At 43.3% G+C, this 18,052-nt stretch overlaps 1 protein-coding gene across 1 annotated transcript; it reads right to left on the minus strand.

Annotated features, from left to right (window-relative positions):
* Nucleotides 1-9,949: 9,949 nt before the first annotated feature.
* On the minus strand, nucleotides 9,950-15,820 carry LOC103722617 (SKP1-like protein 1). The gene is made up of 2 exons (XM_017846872.5): nucleotides 15,386-15,820; nucleotides 9,950-10,341 (listed from the first exon to the last, which is right to left on the minus strand). Exons 1-2 carry the CDS (start codon nucleotides 15,704-15,706, stop codon nucleotides 10,168-10,170), a joined length of 495 nt encoding a protein of 164 aa, XP_017702361.1. The 5' UTR covers nucleotides 15,707-15,820; the 3' UTR covers nucleotides 9,950-10,167.
* Nucleotides 15,821-18,052: the final 2,232 nt, after the last annotated feature.

The raw sequence follows: 18,052 nt of genomic DNA on the forward strand, positions 1-18,052 counted from the left end.
TTGAACCTTAGGAGTACATTTACTAACTTGCTCTTTAGCTTAACCTCAATGTCCTACTGTTCGATTGATTATAATGGGGAGTGAGGGCTCGATTTGCTCTTGTGCACCACCATCATATTCCATTTGCCATACTTGTAGTTGATATCTGAGTTGCTACAAAGTTTTATCTTTTTCTTTCACGAATCTTTCCTCGCGGCCTTTGCCATACTGTTTGCATGACAAGTATGTCACCTGTATCTATTAATTTTTGTTATATAAATGATATAAAAAATATTCACTTCAGGGGATTTTTATAGTTTCTAAGAATTTCTTCTGCTAGGTTTGATCTTTGATCTACTCATATAGACCGAACCGCACCAAATTTCCGTCATGGTTGACCCTAGACCAGTCCAATATTTTACGGTCCGCTCCTCCTCAGGAGCCCATTTCGGAAGCCCGTTTCCGATTCGAAATCGGAAACTCTCCCAAGAAAAGCTCTCCCTATAAATACGCCCAACCCTCACGCCCCATAGCGGTCCATCTCTCTCCTCTCTCTCGTTCTCTACCGTTTCCCGGAGCAGGTATTCGGGTTTTTCTAGGGTTTCTCTTTCTTCCCCGATCGATGGCAATCTCCGACGGTAACGGCAACGAGACCTCCGCCTCCATGCCTCCTCCGGAGGTAAAGACGGTGATGCTTAGGAGCTCGGACGGCGACGTGTTCGAGGTGGAGATGAAGGTGGCGACGGAGTTGGAGCCCATCAAGAACATGATCGAGGACGAATGCGCCCGCCCAAGGTATCATCCCCATACCTAACGTATCTAGATTCGTTGTTGCGAATGTCATCAAGAACTGCCAGAAGCACGTCGAGGCCGACGACGGGACGGAGGAGTACTGCGGCTCCGAGGAGGATCTCCGGTCGTGGGACTTCGACTTCATCTAGAAAATCAAGAGCAACCATGACCTCCTTTTCGACCTGATCAGGGTGAGTTTTTGTCGCCTCTCTGGCCAAAGATATCTCTCTTTTAGTCGATCCCTTCTTGTTTACTCTCTAGGGAATTCATCCTTTTTATCGCGTTTTCTCTCAGAAACCCTCTGTTTGATTGCTCGTTGTTTTGTGGATTGCGTTATGATGGTGGACCGATATCCTTAAAGAAGGTTAAGTCAATGAGGTAGATATCTACTATTTTTTGCGATTTTGCTTTGATTTGGATGTAGATGTTCCTGTTAAATTGTTCATCAAGTTTGATTTAGATGTAGATGATCACATTAGTCTCTTCGGATCATGTTACATTGCCCTTGATTTTATTTGATTTTGCCGTTGGTTGTTTGTTATCTCCGAGAAGCAACTAGCTTGTTAGGGGGTAAAGAATTTGCGACCATGTATATTGGCGGATTGCGTTATGATTTGGAAGCTCACTATTTTTGAGGGAAAAAAAATGATGTTCTCATTAGTTTTGATTTGGATACGGATGATTCGCTTCATGTTTGATTTGCTTTCAATGTGGGTTGTTTCTTATTTTCTTGAGTAAAATAGCTTGTCAAGTGTCGCTAGGAGAAGTATTTATTTTTGATGTATGCATGCATGTATATATGCATGTATGCATTGTCTAATTCACCTAAATGCCATGCATGTATATATGCGTAGCCGTGCCGCTTTTGCTAGCTTATTAAGAAAGTGTACTACCCTTGATCATCCATTCATTCACCTCTCAGTTTCCCGATCCCCATATGGCACTCAGATTGGTGCTACAGATATTAGATGGATCGTGTCAATTAGGCCCAGGTGTTTCTTAACTATTCATCAACTTCCACTACTGATGCAGGAACAAGAACCCGATTCATGATGGACATACGTCGACTACTAAACAGAGCCGTGATATCAGGTGATCTCCAATATTTTTCATTGGATAATGAAGCAATAATGACAAATAGAAAAACAGCAATTAAAGAGAACAAGGTTAACCTAAGCTTACCTCTCCATTTATTGGATATTGGGCGTGATAATAACGGTGCACAGGAGGTATCTCGACAGAGATGGGTGAACCATAAGTTTGCACAATGGTAGAGTAATTTAGAAAAGAAAACCTTGTAGCATGCCTATAGAAGCAGCCGAGGTTACAATGGTGAAGGATTACCTCTTGGACACGGTATGCAGTATGGCATAATTTATCGCAATTTATATATGGACCTAGTGTCCTTATTTAGATAATCCAAAACCTTAGGTATGGAGGTCTTATCTGCCGTGACCCATGAGGTTAATCTTTCAGTCATCTTCCAACTCCAAAGCATTCTATGTGGTAGAGATGCTTGATTGTATCTTTAAATTTTTTTATATATCAATTAATATCGAAAGTATTATACCTTTTCTCTTGGTGTAGTTTTCTATTATACTTCCCTCGTGACCACCCTGCTTCTATAAGAAATTTTGATTATAAATTAGTCTAGAGCAACATTCTTTGTTTGTTTGTTTATAGAGAGAAAGGAAGGGACCCATCTATATTATGATCGTGTAGATTCACCCATCTGAGAATAGGCATCTCTTGTGTACCCCCCCCCCCCCCCCCCAAAAAAAAAAAAAGAGCTTCTCATTTTCGTCGTGGATGCCCATGGCAGCCCCAGTAGCAGTGAGTTAGGTGGAGAAAATCGGGGCCAACAGGGTGGTCGGACACCGGGGTTGGCCGAGGCCACCCCCCTGTGGTTTGTGGTGGCACAGGGGATAGCGTGAAGACCGGAGATCCCCCCTCATCGGATCTTCGAGAAGGAGCTGGCGACGCTCGAACGCCACTTCCCACGGGTGGCGAGGGTGCCGGCAAAGCATCTGGAGATGATGAGGACGAAATGGGAGAAGAAGGCGGTGATTGGGAAGAGTTTGGGGAGGCGAGTTCCGGCGGACCTGGTGGCACGCGAGGTTAGAAGCCGGGCCAAACTCCAGCTGTCGGTGGAAGTGCTCCCAATGGCAGAGAGGCTCATGTCAGTCCGTTTTGGGTCCGGGGATGAGCGGGCGAAGGTGATGGCGACGGATCCATGGGTGGGGGCAGGCCAGCTTCTTGCAATGGAAGATTGGCAGGCCGACTTCATCCTGGAGACCTAGACTGTAAGCTGGACAGTGATCTGGGTCCGACTACCGGGTCTTCCTCTGGAGTACTGGAATAGGGCTGCCATTTTTGAAATTGTGGCGGCGGCGGGGTTGCCGGTAGAGCTCGACGGCATTTCCAACGAGCGGTGATGGATTGGACCCACCCGGGTTCGGGTGGAGGTCAACGTAGGTAAGCCTCTGGTACCTGATTCTTTAGTTCAAGATAGGCAGAAGAAATTTTGGCTAGCCTTTGCTAATGAGGACCTGCCAAGCCTATGCTTCCTTTGCGCTTGCATCGACCATGAAGCGCCGAAATGCCCACTTCACGCGCTGGAGAAGAAGACGAATCCAGTTGGGGGGTGGGGCTCGGGGGATGTTCCGGAGGAAAGGGCGGCACATGACCTTGAGGGGCAGGGGCCGACGATGTTCGGCCCCTGGATGGTAACAACTCGGGTGCAGATGCAATGGGGCGGCGGCGCTAGGGCGGAAATGCGGACGAAGTAGATGACGGGGCCTCCCACCAAGTCAATCCAGGGACCAACTACATATGTCCCGGAGCCAAGTCCAAGCAAAGTGGTGCCGAGTGCGACCGAGTCCTCGCCGGACTCCGAGGGCTGGCAAAAGCCCAAGAAGATAGCCCGGCATATCTCACCAGGGAAGGGCAACGGTCTCGACCATCTGGTGTTGGGTGTGGAGAAGATGGTGGCGGCTCAGGCCGAGTCGACACCGGGTCGCACTCGGTCAGGCGGCTTTCAAGCCCTAGCCTAGGGGGTAAGTCCGGGCCCGAATCACGCTCCGAATCGGGCTGCGGACCCGGGCCCGAACCACGCTCCGGATCGGGCCGCGGACTCGGGCTTGAGCGCCCCACCAGGCCAAGCGGAGGAGCAGGAGAACTGGGCTGGGCCCAAGCCCATGAAGCCAGGACAAGCCCAAGATTGGTTTGCGAGGGAGGTGGGCCTGGCCTACTAAAACGGGCCAGAGCCCAACAAGGAGGCGCAGCATCAATGGGCTGGGGGCCCGCGAAATGGCTCGAGGTCCTGCGATGCCCTCGGGCCCTGCTGTGACCACCAAGATCCCGGCGAGCTACCGGCGACGATTCAGGAGTTAGAGCCTATCGCTGGAGGTTGGGGCATGCTTTCGGGCAGGCGTCGGAGCCACTGACGGTGGAGGAGGCGACACCGGCAGGAAGCGATGCTCAGCGGACCCCAGCACACGACGCGGGAAGGTGGCACACAGCGAGGCAATCACGACCGGGGCTTCGCCACGGCGGGCAACCGACCTAGGAGAGGCGGCAGCCGAAAAGGGGAAGGCCAACTCTTGGCCAAGCCCGGAGAAAGAAGCTTCCACCCCGATCGCAGCGCGGGAGACTTGGGCACATGTTCTCGATTCCAAGCCAAAGGGGGGCATCCAGGGGAGCGAGCTGGGCTTTCCTGTTGCTGGGCCCTCTAGTGGACCGACATATGAGGTAGTAGTCCAGGCTCTCAAGGAATTGCTGGAGAAGCCTAAACAGGGGGAAGTCGGATCCACCAGGGAGGTGAATGGGTTGTCGGGCATGGAGAGCGAGGCCCGTCATGCCGAACCCCCAACCCTTCAATGAAGATCCTATTGTGGAATTGTCGGGGCGCCGGAAAACCATCCTTCCGATCGGTCTTTCGCAGGTTAGTGAGCCCGCACGATTCTGAGATCTGTGTTCTGTTCGAGACCCACTTATCGGGAGTCAGCTTGCAGCGAGCCAGGCATGCTATCCTGAGATCATGGGGAGTGTGTGCGGTGGAGTCTCAGGGCTTGTCGGGTGGGATCATTGTCTTGTGGAGACTAGAAGGCTGCAGCATTGATGTCTTCCACAAATGCACCCAACAAGTGACTATGGTGATCTCAAAGGAGAGCAACCCCCCTTGGGTCTTACTGGCGGCATATGCGAGTACGGATTATCGGAAGAGGAGGGCTTTGTGGGAGGAGGCCACCAATCTCATCCAGTTTGGGTTTCTGGTGATGATGGTAAGGGACTTCAATTGCATCGACGGTCCGAAGGAGAAGAGAGGGGGGAAGATCTTCACCAACAAGATCGAGGTCAGAGAGTTCCAGGATTTCATTATGTCCAACGGTCTAGTTGACCTCGGTTTTCTCGGCTCGAGGTTTACCTGGTGCAACAACGGGCTAGGTCGGGCACATATTTGGGAGAGGATTGATCGTGCCTTTGCTTTGACCAGCTAGATCCAGAGATTTTCAGACTACGGGCTGCGCCACCACTGCCCTATCCTGATGAGTACCTCACATGCTTTTCCTATTCATAGTCCATTTCGATTTGAGAATGTGTGGTTATCCTATCCGCGATCTTGGGATGTGGTGAGGGAGGCATGGCGAGTGCCAGTCAAAGAGGATATGATGTACAGGGTCACTAGGAAGCTGGAGTTGACTAGACGACGACTGATCAGGTGGAACAAAGAGGTGGGCAACATTTTCAGGAGGGTGGAGGACATTGAGGCAACTATCACAAGATTACAGGCATTAGAGGACAGTGGGGGCAGTTTGTCAGAGGTAGAGCAAGGACAGCTTAGGGGACTACTAGTAGCTACACATCATTCCTTACTTAGACAGCAGGAGGTGTTCTGGAGGTAGAAATCGAGGGTCCAATAGATTAAGGAAGGCAACCGGAACACAAGATTTTTCCACCAGTCGACTATTATCCGAAGACAGCGCAATCGGGTGTGTAGGATCAGGGATGGTAGTGGACAAGTGTCAGATGACCAGGAGATAGTCAACCAGACATTAGAGATATTTTTTTTGAGCCGGGTGGACTAAGGTAGGGGGTGTGGATGGTAGAGTTTGTGGCCCAGATCTGGAGAGGCAGGTATCAGAGGATGAGAATGCAGCACTAGTTAGCCCGGTGTCAGATGTAGAGGTTCAGGCAACCCTCTGATCTTTGGGTGCGGATAAAGCCCCTGGCCCGGATGGTTTTCCTTCGATTTTCTTCCGAAGGTACTGGCACATCGTCAGACAGGAGGTGACAGAAGTGGTCCGACGTTTCTTTGATATTGCGGCGATGCTAGAGGAGTGGAGGCGGACCTTCATCACTCTGATTTCGAAGAGACAGGATCCAATGGAGTCGGGTTACTACAAGCCGATCAGCTTGTGCACTTTCCTGTACAAAGTTGTGGTGAAGGTCTTAGTCTAGAGGATGAGAGGCATCCTACCCAGACTCATCAGTCCTGAGCAGGGGGCGTTTATCAGAGGTCGTTCCATTTTTTATAACGTCCTCATTGCCCATGACTTTATGACTGACCTTCAAAGGGCGCTTAGATGCAGGAGCCTGATGGAGGTCAAACTTGATATGGAGAGAGCTTATGATAAGATGCGGTGGGACTTCGTGGTGCGGTGCATGGAGGGGTTTGGTTTCCATCCACAATGGATCAGGTGGATTCAGGGATGCATTCTGACACTGTCTTTTGCATTACTAATCAATGGCTCTCTATCACGCTTCTTCTAGTCATCGGTCGGGCTATGATAGGGTTGTCTACTTTTACCTCTTTTGTTTATCATATGTGCAGACACTCTGTCCTGCTTCCTGCGGCACGCCACGGTGACACAGGGGTTGGAGGCCTACAACTCGGCACCGGGGACGACCCTGATCTCCCAATCTCTCATCTATTATTTGCAGATAATTGTTTGTTACTGGTCTGTGCGACGAGACGTTCGGCTCTGGCCATCAGCATGATTTTGGGAGCATATTGTGGAGCATCAGATCAGCAGGTCAATCTGATCCAAGTCAGCCATCTACTTCAGCCTGAAGGTCGATGCGGGAGTGAAGGTGTCTGTCATGAGCATTCTGGGGATCGACGAGCAGGAGGGGACCCTCAAGTACCTCAGGGTGCCAGGTTGTCACTTGTGCAGGGGAGAGTGCACGAGCATGGAACAGAGCATCAGATGCAAACTAGAGAGCTGGCAGGTGGGTGCATTATTGATGGGCAGAGTCACACTAGTCCGGTCAGTCTTGAACTCCATTCCCATGTATTTGCTATCTAACACCCTGCTTCCCCTTGCAACACTTCGAGGTCTGGAGAGGTTGTTTAGGAGCTTCATCTGGGGCTGGCGGGGGGATAGAGGGGGTGTTCATCTTGTAGCTTGGAAAACCATTTGTCAGTCGACCAGCTGGAGCGGATTGGGAGTACACTCATTGATTGAGCACAGAGAGATATTCATGACCAAATTAGCAGCTAGATTTCTTCTAGAGCTGGAGAATCTTTGGGGTGCTTTGCTTAGAGCGAAGTACGGGGACCCACAATCCCAGATATCCATGCGTGCTGGATGAGGAGCATCCTTTATTTGGCGGGAGGTGTGTGCGCGCACCTCGAGGGTGCTATAGAAGATCAAGTGGGAGATCGGGGATGGCCGGACAATCAGGATCATGGAGGACAAATGGTTATTTGAGGTTCCATTGTAGGGCCGACCCACCATGGTTGACCACGGGTGGATGGAGGGTCGCAGCGTATGCGAGCTATTCGTCAGAGGAGAGCAGAGGTGGGACGAGGACCTCGTTAGGCGTGTGTTCGGGGAGCAGTTGGCCGAGCAGGTTTTAGCCACGCCGATCACGGAGAGAGCGACAACAGACAGGAGGGTGTGGAGTATGACCGGATCACCAATGGTGAGGGTCTGTGATCTCTCGGGTTGGTCTCGGGGTCTGCGACTCAACAGATGGCGAGCAGATGGATCTGGAGGATGTGTATTCACTCACGGGTTGCCTTGTTTCTCTGGAAGGTGGCCTGGAAGTGCCTGCACACTAGAACAGTACTGGGGAGGCGGGGTGTGAGGATCTCGACAGCTTGTGTGTCCTGCCTGGAGGTTGAGGAATCCATTTATCACGCCCTCATCGGTTGCCCACGGGCCAGTCAGGTGTGGCATTATGCTTCGATCCAGATAGACCAGTGGCAGAGGTGGTTGTCCATTGAGGACCTTTGGCATTTCCTGGAGGCCTTGGTACGGAGCTCTAAGTCAGAGGAGAGGGGGACTCGAGCTGCCTATCTGGCCTACCAATGCTGGCTAGATAGGAATGCACGAGTTTTCGAGGGCAACAGCTCTCATCCGAGGGTGACAGCGGTTAGAGCGCTTTTGCATGCGGTGGAGATTCCCGGCACTGCAGAGGTATCGCCTACGGAGTTGGCTAGGGGCATCTGAGGCCCCCATTCTGCTTTTGTAGCGTCTAAGATTGTTTTTGTCTCCTGATTTTCTGAAGGTGAACTTTGATGGTAGTATAGCTAATGACGGGAGATGCAGCGGTGTGGGTTTCACCATTCGAGACCACGATGCTAGACTAGTTGCAGCAAGAGGTCGGCGGATTTGACTCGTCAGTGGCATGTGCCGAGCTTAGAGCAGCCAAGGAGGGTATCTGCTGTGCGAGGCGAGCACTGGGTGCGAACCGTATCATTTTTGAGGGGATTCGGTCATGGTGGTTGAGTGGATCTAGGGTCGAGGATGCATAGCTGAGAATCAACCGCTGATCCATGAAATTCACCGATTGCTGGAGGAGTGCCGCTGATTGGGTTGCTTCCTTTATAGCTCATCATTATGGTGGGTTTGTCTGGTTGGATAGTGGGTCCGTGCTAGGGCCTTTATGTAGCCTTTTGTTTTCTGACTTTGTTGGCTGTATCGATACCTGTTATATATGAGCCGCTGTTGTACCAAAAGAGAGAGAGAGTGCTAGAATTCAACACATAGTATGCACATGATAGGGCGAGGAGAGAGAGCCGGGATCGTACAATAGTGACTGTGCGGTGTGTCTCTTGGGGTTTTATAGCTGGAGCTGTGGAGCTTGCTGCTTCAGTCTTACGAGATATATATATATATATATATATATATATATATATATATATATATATATATATATATATATATATATATATATATATATATGAATACTAGTTTATCTTACTGAGAAAGTAATTATATTTTTATTAAAATATTTTTATCAGAATCTAAAAACGGTATAAGGATCATGGTCCGACCCAACCAATACATAAGAGCTGGATTAAGGAAGTTATCAAACCAAATTTACTAAGAAGATGCTTAGAGCCTTCACTAGGATTTGAGTTAGGTTAATCAACCTGACAACTCTAGCATATTTAGCATATTGTGCAGTAATTTGTTTTCCATTCATGAAATCAAGATCGTTCGACAATATACCTCCAAAATTTGAGCTGCACACTAGTACACTAAAAGAGATTATAGTATGAAGTTGGCATGAACAATAAAATTTCAAATTCAAGAAACAAAGGCAGAGTCTCTATTGGAATTTTCTCCCAGAGCTGTCTTCCAAACGAAGAACGGCTCTCTTCTTGAGAGGCTTCTTTAACTATTGCTTTTGTTATTTGAAAAACCATTCTCAGAAACCACTTTTAGTTAAGTTATTAAATAATAAATGCTTATATATCTGGCATTTTTGCGATATATATTATATAACGATATCTAATGATCAAAGATGCCCTTTTTTTTATATCTTCATAAAATATTATTTTTGCACAAATATTTTTAATATAACAATTAATATCATTAATAAAAAATATTTATTCAATGAAAAATTAAATAAAAATTTAAAATTATTTTTTTTATTTTTCATCATAATTATCTTATAAATATATTTTTCACATTTATCCATGAAAAATATTTTTATCATTTTAATTTAAAACTGTTAATTTTTTAATATCGTGGATACATATACAAAATTAAAAATAAAAAAATAAAATAGCAAAATAAATATTTTACAAGAATATAAATACAAATATTAATTTTAAAAAATATCCATGTAAAATTTAATATTTAGAAAGGTACTTATTTAAATTAAAAAAATTCCAAAAAATAAGAAGCCCTACGCCGGCGTAAAAGATTTGAAACCCTTCAGATTAACTCAAACGAGAAACTATTACTCTCAGAATGGACACTTGTTTTTGACAAAATAACCAAACAGACCATCCTCACGTGTACCCCGTGAGCAGCAAACAGCGTAGCTAAAGCATAAAGTGAGTTTTTTGACAAACAAGATCCTTTGACAACGTTTGCCACATTTTCCAGCCTACTTACAACCCACGAACGCCAAGGCCACCAGCAAAGTTCGATATGCTCATTCAAACGCCCACTGGTTCTCCCGCCGCACCTCTTCCTCTTCCTCAGGTGTGAAGTCATTTTTGATATTGAAGGTCTTGCGAATTTCTTCTGGGGTCTTTCCCTTGATCATGTCAGCAACTGTTTGGCACGTCAAATCCAGTAGTCCCTTTATGTTAAGGTAATTTGCTGCCTGAAAACATTCCAAGTATCATTAAGACCAACCGAATGAAAGCCTCATCAACAACAAAAACATCCAATTTTATGCGTAACCAGCAAATAGATGGGACTACAAGAATACAAAAATAATAATAAGACCACACACCATACGTAAAAATATGTCTAATATGGCAAGTTAGAAGCCAGTCGTCACACACTGAAGAAAATCTAGGAGTATAGAATAGAAACAAATTCTTATTCTACTAACGTATAAAAGCACAAAATTTCCACCACCACGGACCCTAACCCTTGTTCTTGGTCATGATCATGATCATGGTAGCTGTTCAAACTATATTCAACAAAGGACACAGAGATAAACCTTGATGCCTTTGGAGCCCAAAGATCTCCTTATAACTAGTATCAATGCATTCAAACTAAATCCAAATTAATTTGATAGAGAATTGCATATGGCCATCCAAACTAAATAAAATAGATAACCTAACTCTCACTACCACATCTCCATGGATGTTTCAGTCAAATTCTCTCAATAAGTATATCATTCTTCCAATCTCTATGGTGTCTGAATCCGTTAGTTTATTCCATTCATGTATTTCAATTCCAAGATTCAAACTCTGAAGAAACATGAGCCCCACATCTAACTTTAAGAAAAACTTATCGGTAAATACAAAATCCTGGCAAGAGATCTATAAGATCGTTGGAACTTCTAACTCAATATAAAAATGAACCCTGCATCTAATTTTAGGTAAACTTGTCCATAAATACAAATTACAAGAGATCAAAGATCAAGGGAACATTTAACTCAAAATCAACATGAACCCTAGATCTAATTTTGTGTAAGCCTATCTATAATGACAAAATTCTGGCAAGAGATCTACGATCAAGGGAACATCCACTTCTCTTATCAATAAAATAAAATTTATCAAGCATTTCAGCAACCAGGGCATCCACCAGAAATCAGTTAGAAATTTGATTACAAGCTTGAGCACAATACATATAGTTTGGATGCATATAGTTATATACTCCCAGCCTTTGTAAAACATAGGACTATTCCGACACATCATGGCACCATGAGTTCTGATGTATCAAACAAGTATCATTGTGCAGCTGACTCAGTAGTCAGGATGAAATGCATGATTGGATTAATTAAACTTTTAGGATCTGTTTAGATATTCCTGCAGCATTAGGCTGAAAACCCTGCAAGAATCCAGCCTGGCTCATCTAGCATATATCTTCTAAACTATGTGTACAGGTTATGTCTAGTATTATAGGATATGAGGCCTGGCCCAGCCTATGTCAACTGAACCTCTTCCAGTCCATTCCTATAGGATAGGGAAAAAGACCAGGTGAGGTCATTTTTTTATCCCTATGGAATTCGAGCCGGTCCACTTTGAATTTTTTTTTTTTTGAATACTGTGAATATGGGCTAGCCTGGCCTGTGTTCTTGTAAATCTTGTTGGATTGCACAGGATTATTCAAACAGGCTCTTAACATATAGTTACTATTGTTATATAAAATACCATGAATAATGGTTCCTGCATTTTTACTTTATACCGTTCAATTTCTCATTTCAAGTATTAGGTACTGAAATTGGTTGAGTGTTGCTACTTGAAGAATTTATTTAGGTTGAAATTAGAAAATTTGGTGAAGTTTGACAAAAATATGTGTTGGTAAGGCTAATTCTGGTTACTGGTTTTATTTTGCTATCGTAAATGTGCATCTGCACATGCATTTTCACCAGTAGCACTTCAAAGTAAAATTATGTTCAAGTGTTAAACTGCAGGAAAGAGAAAACAAAACTTACGTAAAACTGCAGCTAAAATTATTTGCATTTGCACATTTTTAAGGAGAACAAATTAGCAAACCATTACTTAAAACTTCCCTAGATATTTTCCATCATATAACAGAAGAAACACAAGCAGAAATATAACCAAAAAAAAAAAACCAGAAGCAGAAGATTTAACTTTTGGAGAACCTTAAATTAAGCACAGACTAAAACTTCAATCAGAAAAACTGTATTACTTCTTGAAGATCACATGTTTGAAAAGGGCATCCAATGACAGTTTCACTACTGTAGAATCATAGTCACATGTAAATGTCAGAACCAGGCCCATAAGAACTTTGCACTAATATATGATGAAATTCCAGACAGGCAAACGACAATTGACGCTGTGTAAAAGGAAAATGTGCTAAACAGTACAAATGAGGGACAAGGTCGTACCAATTTAGTCCAGATCATCCCAATACTCATGACCAGTTAGCCATTTGGCACATCATGTTATGCTGGTGATGCAGTAGACTGTTTTCCACAGATATGAATATAAAAAGTAAAAGAGATACTTGAATATGTTCAACCATCAAACAACAATTGATATGCAAGATTAGTGCAGGCAATTGATTAAAGTCATTCATGAATGGCTCTTGTTCAGCTCAATTTTAGGCTTGATAAAGATCAAATTGAGCACAAGCAAGCTAGGATTAATCCTAGTACTTAGGTTTGAAATTATTTCAAGCCAGGCTTGAGCAAACCCAGCTCAATCAGGTTTGGCTCAATAAGATTGGAAACTGGGCCAGCACCTTTTTCCAGCCACTCATCAATTTCTCCTTGTCAATCCACACTCAATCAACCTTAAATTGAATGTACAGATCCCCTTCCTTATTCTCAAAACCAATTCTGAGCCAGGCCTGAGCCAATGCTCATTGAACAAGGCTTGAAATTATATGTGTAAGCATGTTACCTTGAAATCAATCCAACAGCTGAAACTATTAAACAAAATGACCTGAACACAGGTGGAACAGTTGATGGCAGTGGCTTGTTAATACTGATTCGTTAAGAACTAATTATATATAAAAAGGAATTCAAAATTTCAAGCTTGAATCAAACTTCAATAGAATGTGACTTATGCTAGATTCTGATCTAGCTCACTTTAGAATATCAAGCAATTCAAAAGAGGCTTGTGTGGGGATTCAAAAAGGCTTGTGTTGACACAAGACATAACGAAGCTCACTAAAACATAAAACAAGCAAAGCATGCTTCCGTATCCAAACACAAAATCAATTGGAAAAAAAAAAGAAGCTTCACAATACTCAAAAATTGATCTAGCTTGACTAAATCACAAACCTATCAAAAATATAAGCATCCAAAGCATTCATATAAAATACATTTATAATCAACTATTGAAATCAATCCAATGGCAGCATGTGTGCGCTGGAGAAAAATTGTTCTACCTATATTGTATCTACTAATATTTTTAAAGTATTATAAAGAATAAAATATTGACAGATTTATTTATTAAGGTGTTTCAGTGTATTTGTTCCCCATTCAAACATCAAAATACAATGGGTTTGAATAGATCGTTGCAACAACCTGCTCACTGCCAATCCCAAAGCTGCAACCAAAGAATATGATAACTACTTAAATCCCTGGCATCTAACCAATATCCAATGAGGAATCTTTCAGTCGGGCAGAAGTGTCAAGGTAGCACAAGATTATTCAAATAATATGAAGGTTCTGTTGCTACAGTTCATGATGTGATTGGCTGCATGGATATGGGCATTGATGATTTCATAAACAACATGTAATATTTGTTCAAATGAAGCCTTGAGTTTCTTTCTTGAATTTAGTATAAGCCTGATTAAAATCAGACTTGATATCAGAGGCTATCATGTTACTCTAAATACACTAGTGTGTGGCTTGGTTCTTGATGAATCTCAAACATATAGGAAAAGAGACAAGATTACTGAATTTAATACTTCAAATTAGGTTTAAGGCAAGCTACATCAGACATAAGATCAATCAAACTCACCTAGAGTACAACCCCATACAGAGCAAGTACAAAGTCCAAAAAGAAAAGAAAATTTTGACACCTCTAAAAATGTAAAATGTGCATCTATTAGGGAAAAGGGTAGAATTTAATGGAAGTAGTATGCATATTTTAATTCAAAATTTCTTGCCAGCAACTGCAATATTTCAAATAGAAACTCATATCCGGATAGTAGTCCAAATTTCAGGATTTATCATACATAAATCCAGCCAAAAAATAGCTCAAAGTACACATTGGTTGCATACACAAAACTCCCTACAACAACTCATAGAAACTACCAAAAACAAGATGATGCATTTTAAAGGTGATCACAAGAAACTAACAAAGTGGGTTTTGTTTTTTTTTTATCAAGCACTAGATGTTTTTTTTATCAACCGCAAGTTTTATCTTCATTAGTTCATCAGTCTCACAATACACAATCTAAAAATCCCTCCCCCTGCCTTCAGAAAGAAAAAAGTGTGATGGTTTTCATCATCCCCAAGTTTATCTTCATTAGTTCTTCCATGTAACTTGACTACACAATCTAAGGTTGGCCCACCTGAACATCATATTGTTTGCGTGTTGTGTTGTTGTAAGATTGGCTCCAACCATTACAGCCAACCAGACAGGCAGGCATATGCGTCAGCATCATGTTCACATCAAGACAAGCAGGCATATGCATCAGCATCATGTTCACATCAAGCAAGTCAGAAGCCATCGCACCAAGTCTCAAAAATAGGAGAAAGATTTACCAAAACTATTCATAAATAGGGTGATCATTATCATGACGAATGACCTTTACTATCTTGAGAGTTTGGCAATCTTGTGAATGTTGACAAATCCATCAAACTGAGGAAATCAGAACAAGAAACAAAACTACGGTTATATAAACGAACTTAGGCATAAAGGATAGACAAAATGGAAACTACGAACCAATCTGAAACGAAACCCTAATTCACAATACCACCGCTACAAGAAAAAATCACACCACCAACAAATCAAACAATAACAAGAAAACGGAGAACAAAGCTATATCGCAACCCTAAGCCTAATTTATCAACAAACAAACAAATCGCCCCTAATCGAAGCCACCACCGAAAAATCGCACTAAAACAACAACTCAAGCAGAGCAAAAAAAGGAGGATGGATCTCTTTCAAAATTCTCGACCCACTTCATCAAGAAACGAACAAATCACGAAATCCTAAGAAGATCGACCATCAAAAAGGGGGGAAAGATCAAGATGCGAGGAATCTGACCAGGATGAGGTCAAAGAGGGTGGCCTGGTCGACCTTGACGAACTCCGCATCCCAGGTCTTGAGATCATCGTCGGCGAGCTTGAAGGAGGTGTCGTCGGCGGCAGACTTGGAGGCGGCGGCGGCGGCGGCGTCTACGTGCTTCTTGCAGTACTCGATCACTTTCGAGAGGATCTTGCTGGTGACGTTGGGGAGGGGGATGCCGTTGCTGGCGCAGTCGTCCTCGATCATGTGCTTGATCGTCTGGGACTCCATCGCGACCATCTCATCCACCTCGAACACCTCGCCGTCGGAGCTCTTCAAAGTGATCTTCTTCTCCGCCATGACCACCGCTATCGATCGCCCGAGAGAAGGATCGGAGGAGGACAGAACCCTAGGAGACTCTTCGAGAGAGAGAGAGCGCAACGCAAGAGGCTGGTGAGATAAAAAAGAAAAAAAGGAAAAAAAGGTGTCGGTGGGGCTTACTTATAGGCGGTTCCGATGGCTGTTACTTCCGAGAAAAAATACACGTCGATTAAATTATAAAAACTAGATGCTTTCTGCTAGGACATGAGATTTGGTGGTCCACTGATAGTCTCCGTGGTGCCAGATACGACATATTTATACAAAAAATTCGTACCGAAGCCCAAAGAGATATCCGACTCGGAGCTACGAATGAGGAGGATATGAGTAAAATCGGCTAACATGCCGAACACACGATCATTTCTGCCTGCATCAAATATTCTCTTGGCAGGATGGGAGCTCAGTGGGAACTGCAATGCGGGGTTGGGCTTGTCAGTTTATCTCCCTTTTCCCTTTTGTTTTAACAAAAAAAAATTTAAAAAAAGTTAAATTACCTTTATAACTTTCAACATAGGACAATTTTACTTAATTTTTTTATAAAAAAAATTGGAAATTCTAAAATAGATTTCAAGTCGGCCGAGTGGATTGACATGGTCCGAATCCTGTATAGAACTCAATGCCCATTGTCACGAAGGATAATTTTATTCTCACCTAATATCTAAAGTTTCTTTTCGAGTCAAGTCACCAAGTCTTTGCTTAACCACTGGTCTCTCCTTACAATGGAAGAACCAATCAACACCTACCAAAATTTGTAATGCTAGTCAAACGTTGATCCGAACAAATACGGCAACCAAGCCATCTCCATAACAGAAGCTCACATTAAGAAGAACTTGGATGGTTTCAAATTAGATCGGGTACAACAAACTAATCATAAACAACCTGTTTTATCAAGGAAATTTGACTTAATTCGGGTCATGGCTTGTATTTATCGAAAAAATAATAATAAATAAAAGGTCTGCTCTAGATCCCCTTAACCTAGATCAGAAACCAAGTGATGAAGTTTTGATCACATCAAATCCATACAAAAAGGCATTTGAAGCTTGATATAAGATTTTGACGTTTTTGGCACTGCAGCATATACATCATTTAGAGTGTTAAGATTGCAATAAGTGGTTATTTTCTTCACAAGGATTTGAATTTTTGTTTGTCAACTTTAAGTTATGTATCTTAACGGATGTCTGGATATATCTTGAGGCAGCACTATATTGATGATTGGTGAAACAGAGCAACATAAAAAGAATTCGGCAATGAGTCTGTCCCAGTATTGGGAAGGTGAGTCATTAGTTTGTTGGTAAGTCTATTTAAGCCCACAAAAGGTGCATATGATTGCATCATTGTTGAGGAGTAAAGAACCATGTAATAAAATTTCAAAACCTTCAAACAGTGTCCAGAATTGGAGCCACAGTAGGTGTGAGGACATGATCGGATGGGAGCTACAAAAGAGGTTACAGCTAGGAAATCTCTAGAGTAAACAATGAAATGTTACCCTTTAATTATCCCCGCCTTCTCAATTAAGGATGAGTAGAATATTTAAGCGTGGGACAGAATCAGATGCTTCATCTTACGTATCACTTGCTATTCGTCTTTTTGCCTTTGTGCTTCCTAACTCATGCTTTGATTCAAGTCCAGTTATCAAAAGGGCTGAAGACGGAAAAAGTTATCAAAATTTTTATTCTTTTTTCTCTCCCTCTAAGAAGGCAAGAAAACAACCTTTCGTTGCAACTTCTTTCTGTCTATGCAAGGATTGGCACATTTGACTTCCAACAATATGCTTGAAGGGTCTGGATTCTCTGTGATGCATCTTTTGAAGTGTAGAGAGCTGTACATACTTAGATCGATGCCATGTCGCCCATCCCATTTATGGATAGCTCTTGCTCATCTTCTTGGAAATGGAGAGATTGTGTAAGAGCCCTCCTTTTTCCAAGATGGGCAATGCGGTAGTAATCTCGCATGGCTCTCTACGGCGCAAAAGACGCAGGATTCTGTAAGTAGGTCCAACTCACCCGCTCACGGAACTTCAGGCAGAGCACAATTCGCAGCAGTTGTGAATCAGTTTTGCACACCGTATGAAAAAAAAAAGTTTTTTTTTTTGGGTGTGATTTTTCATATAAATTTTAACAAATTAGATTTCTATATTTAAAAGTTGTATTGGATGCTATAGATGTTGTAGACGCGCCTTGCTTATAAATCCTAAGCAAACATTTGAATATCTAGTAATTCTCAGAAGCAGTGTCAGGTCGTGTGCTCCTGGGAAACGTATAAGAGTATACGACCAGCGGCTAGCGTTTCTTGTGCACCCGTATCGCAAATCCACTTTCAGATAAATTT

Source organism: Phoenix dactylifera, chromosome 10 (genome assembly GCF_051530095.1).
Source record: "Phoenix dactylifera cultivar Ajwa chromosome 10, Ajwa_hap1_PhDact_Kaust_v1.1, whole genome shotgun sequence".
Lineage (NCBI taxonomy): Eukaryota > Viridiplantae > Streptophyta > Magnoliopsida > Arecales > Arecaceae > Phoenix > Phoenix dactylifera.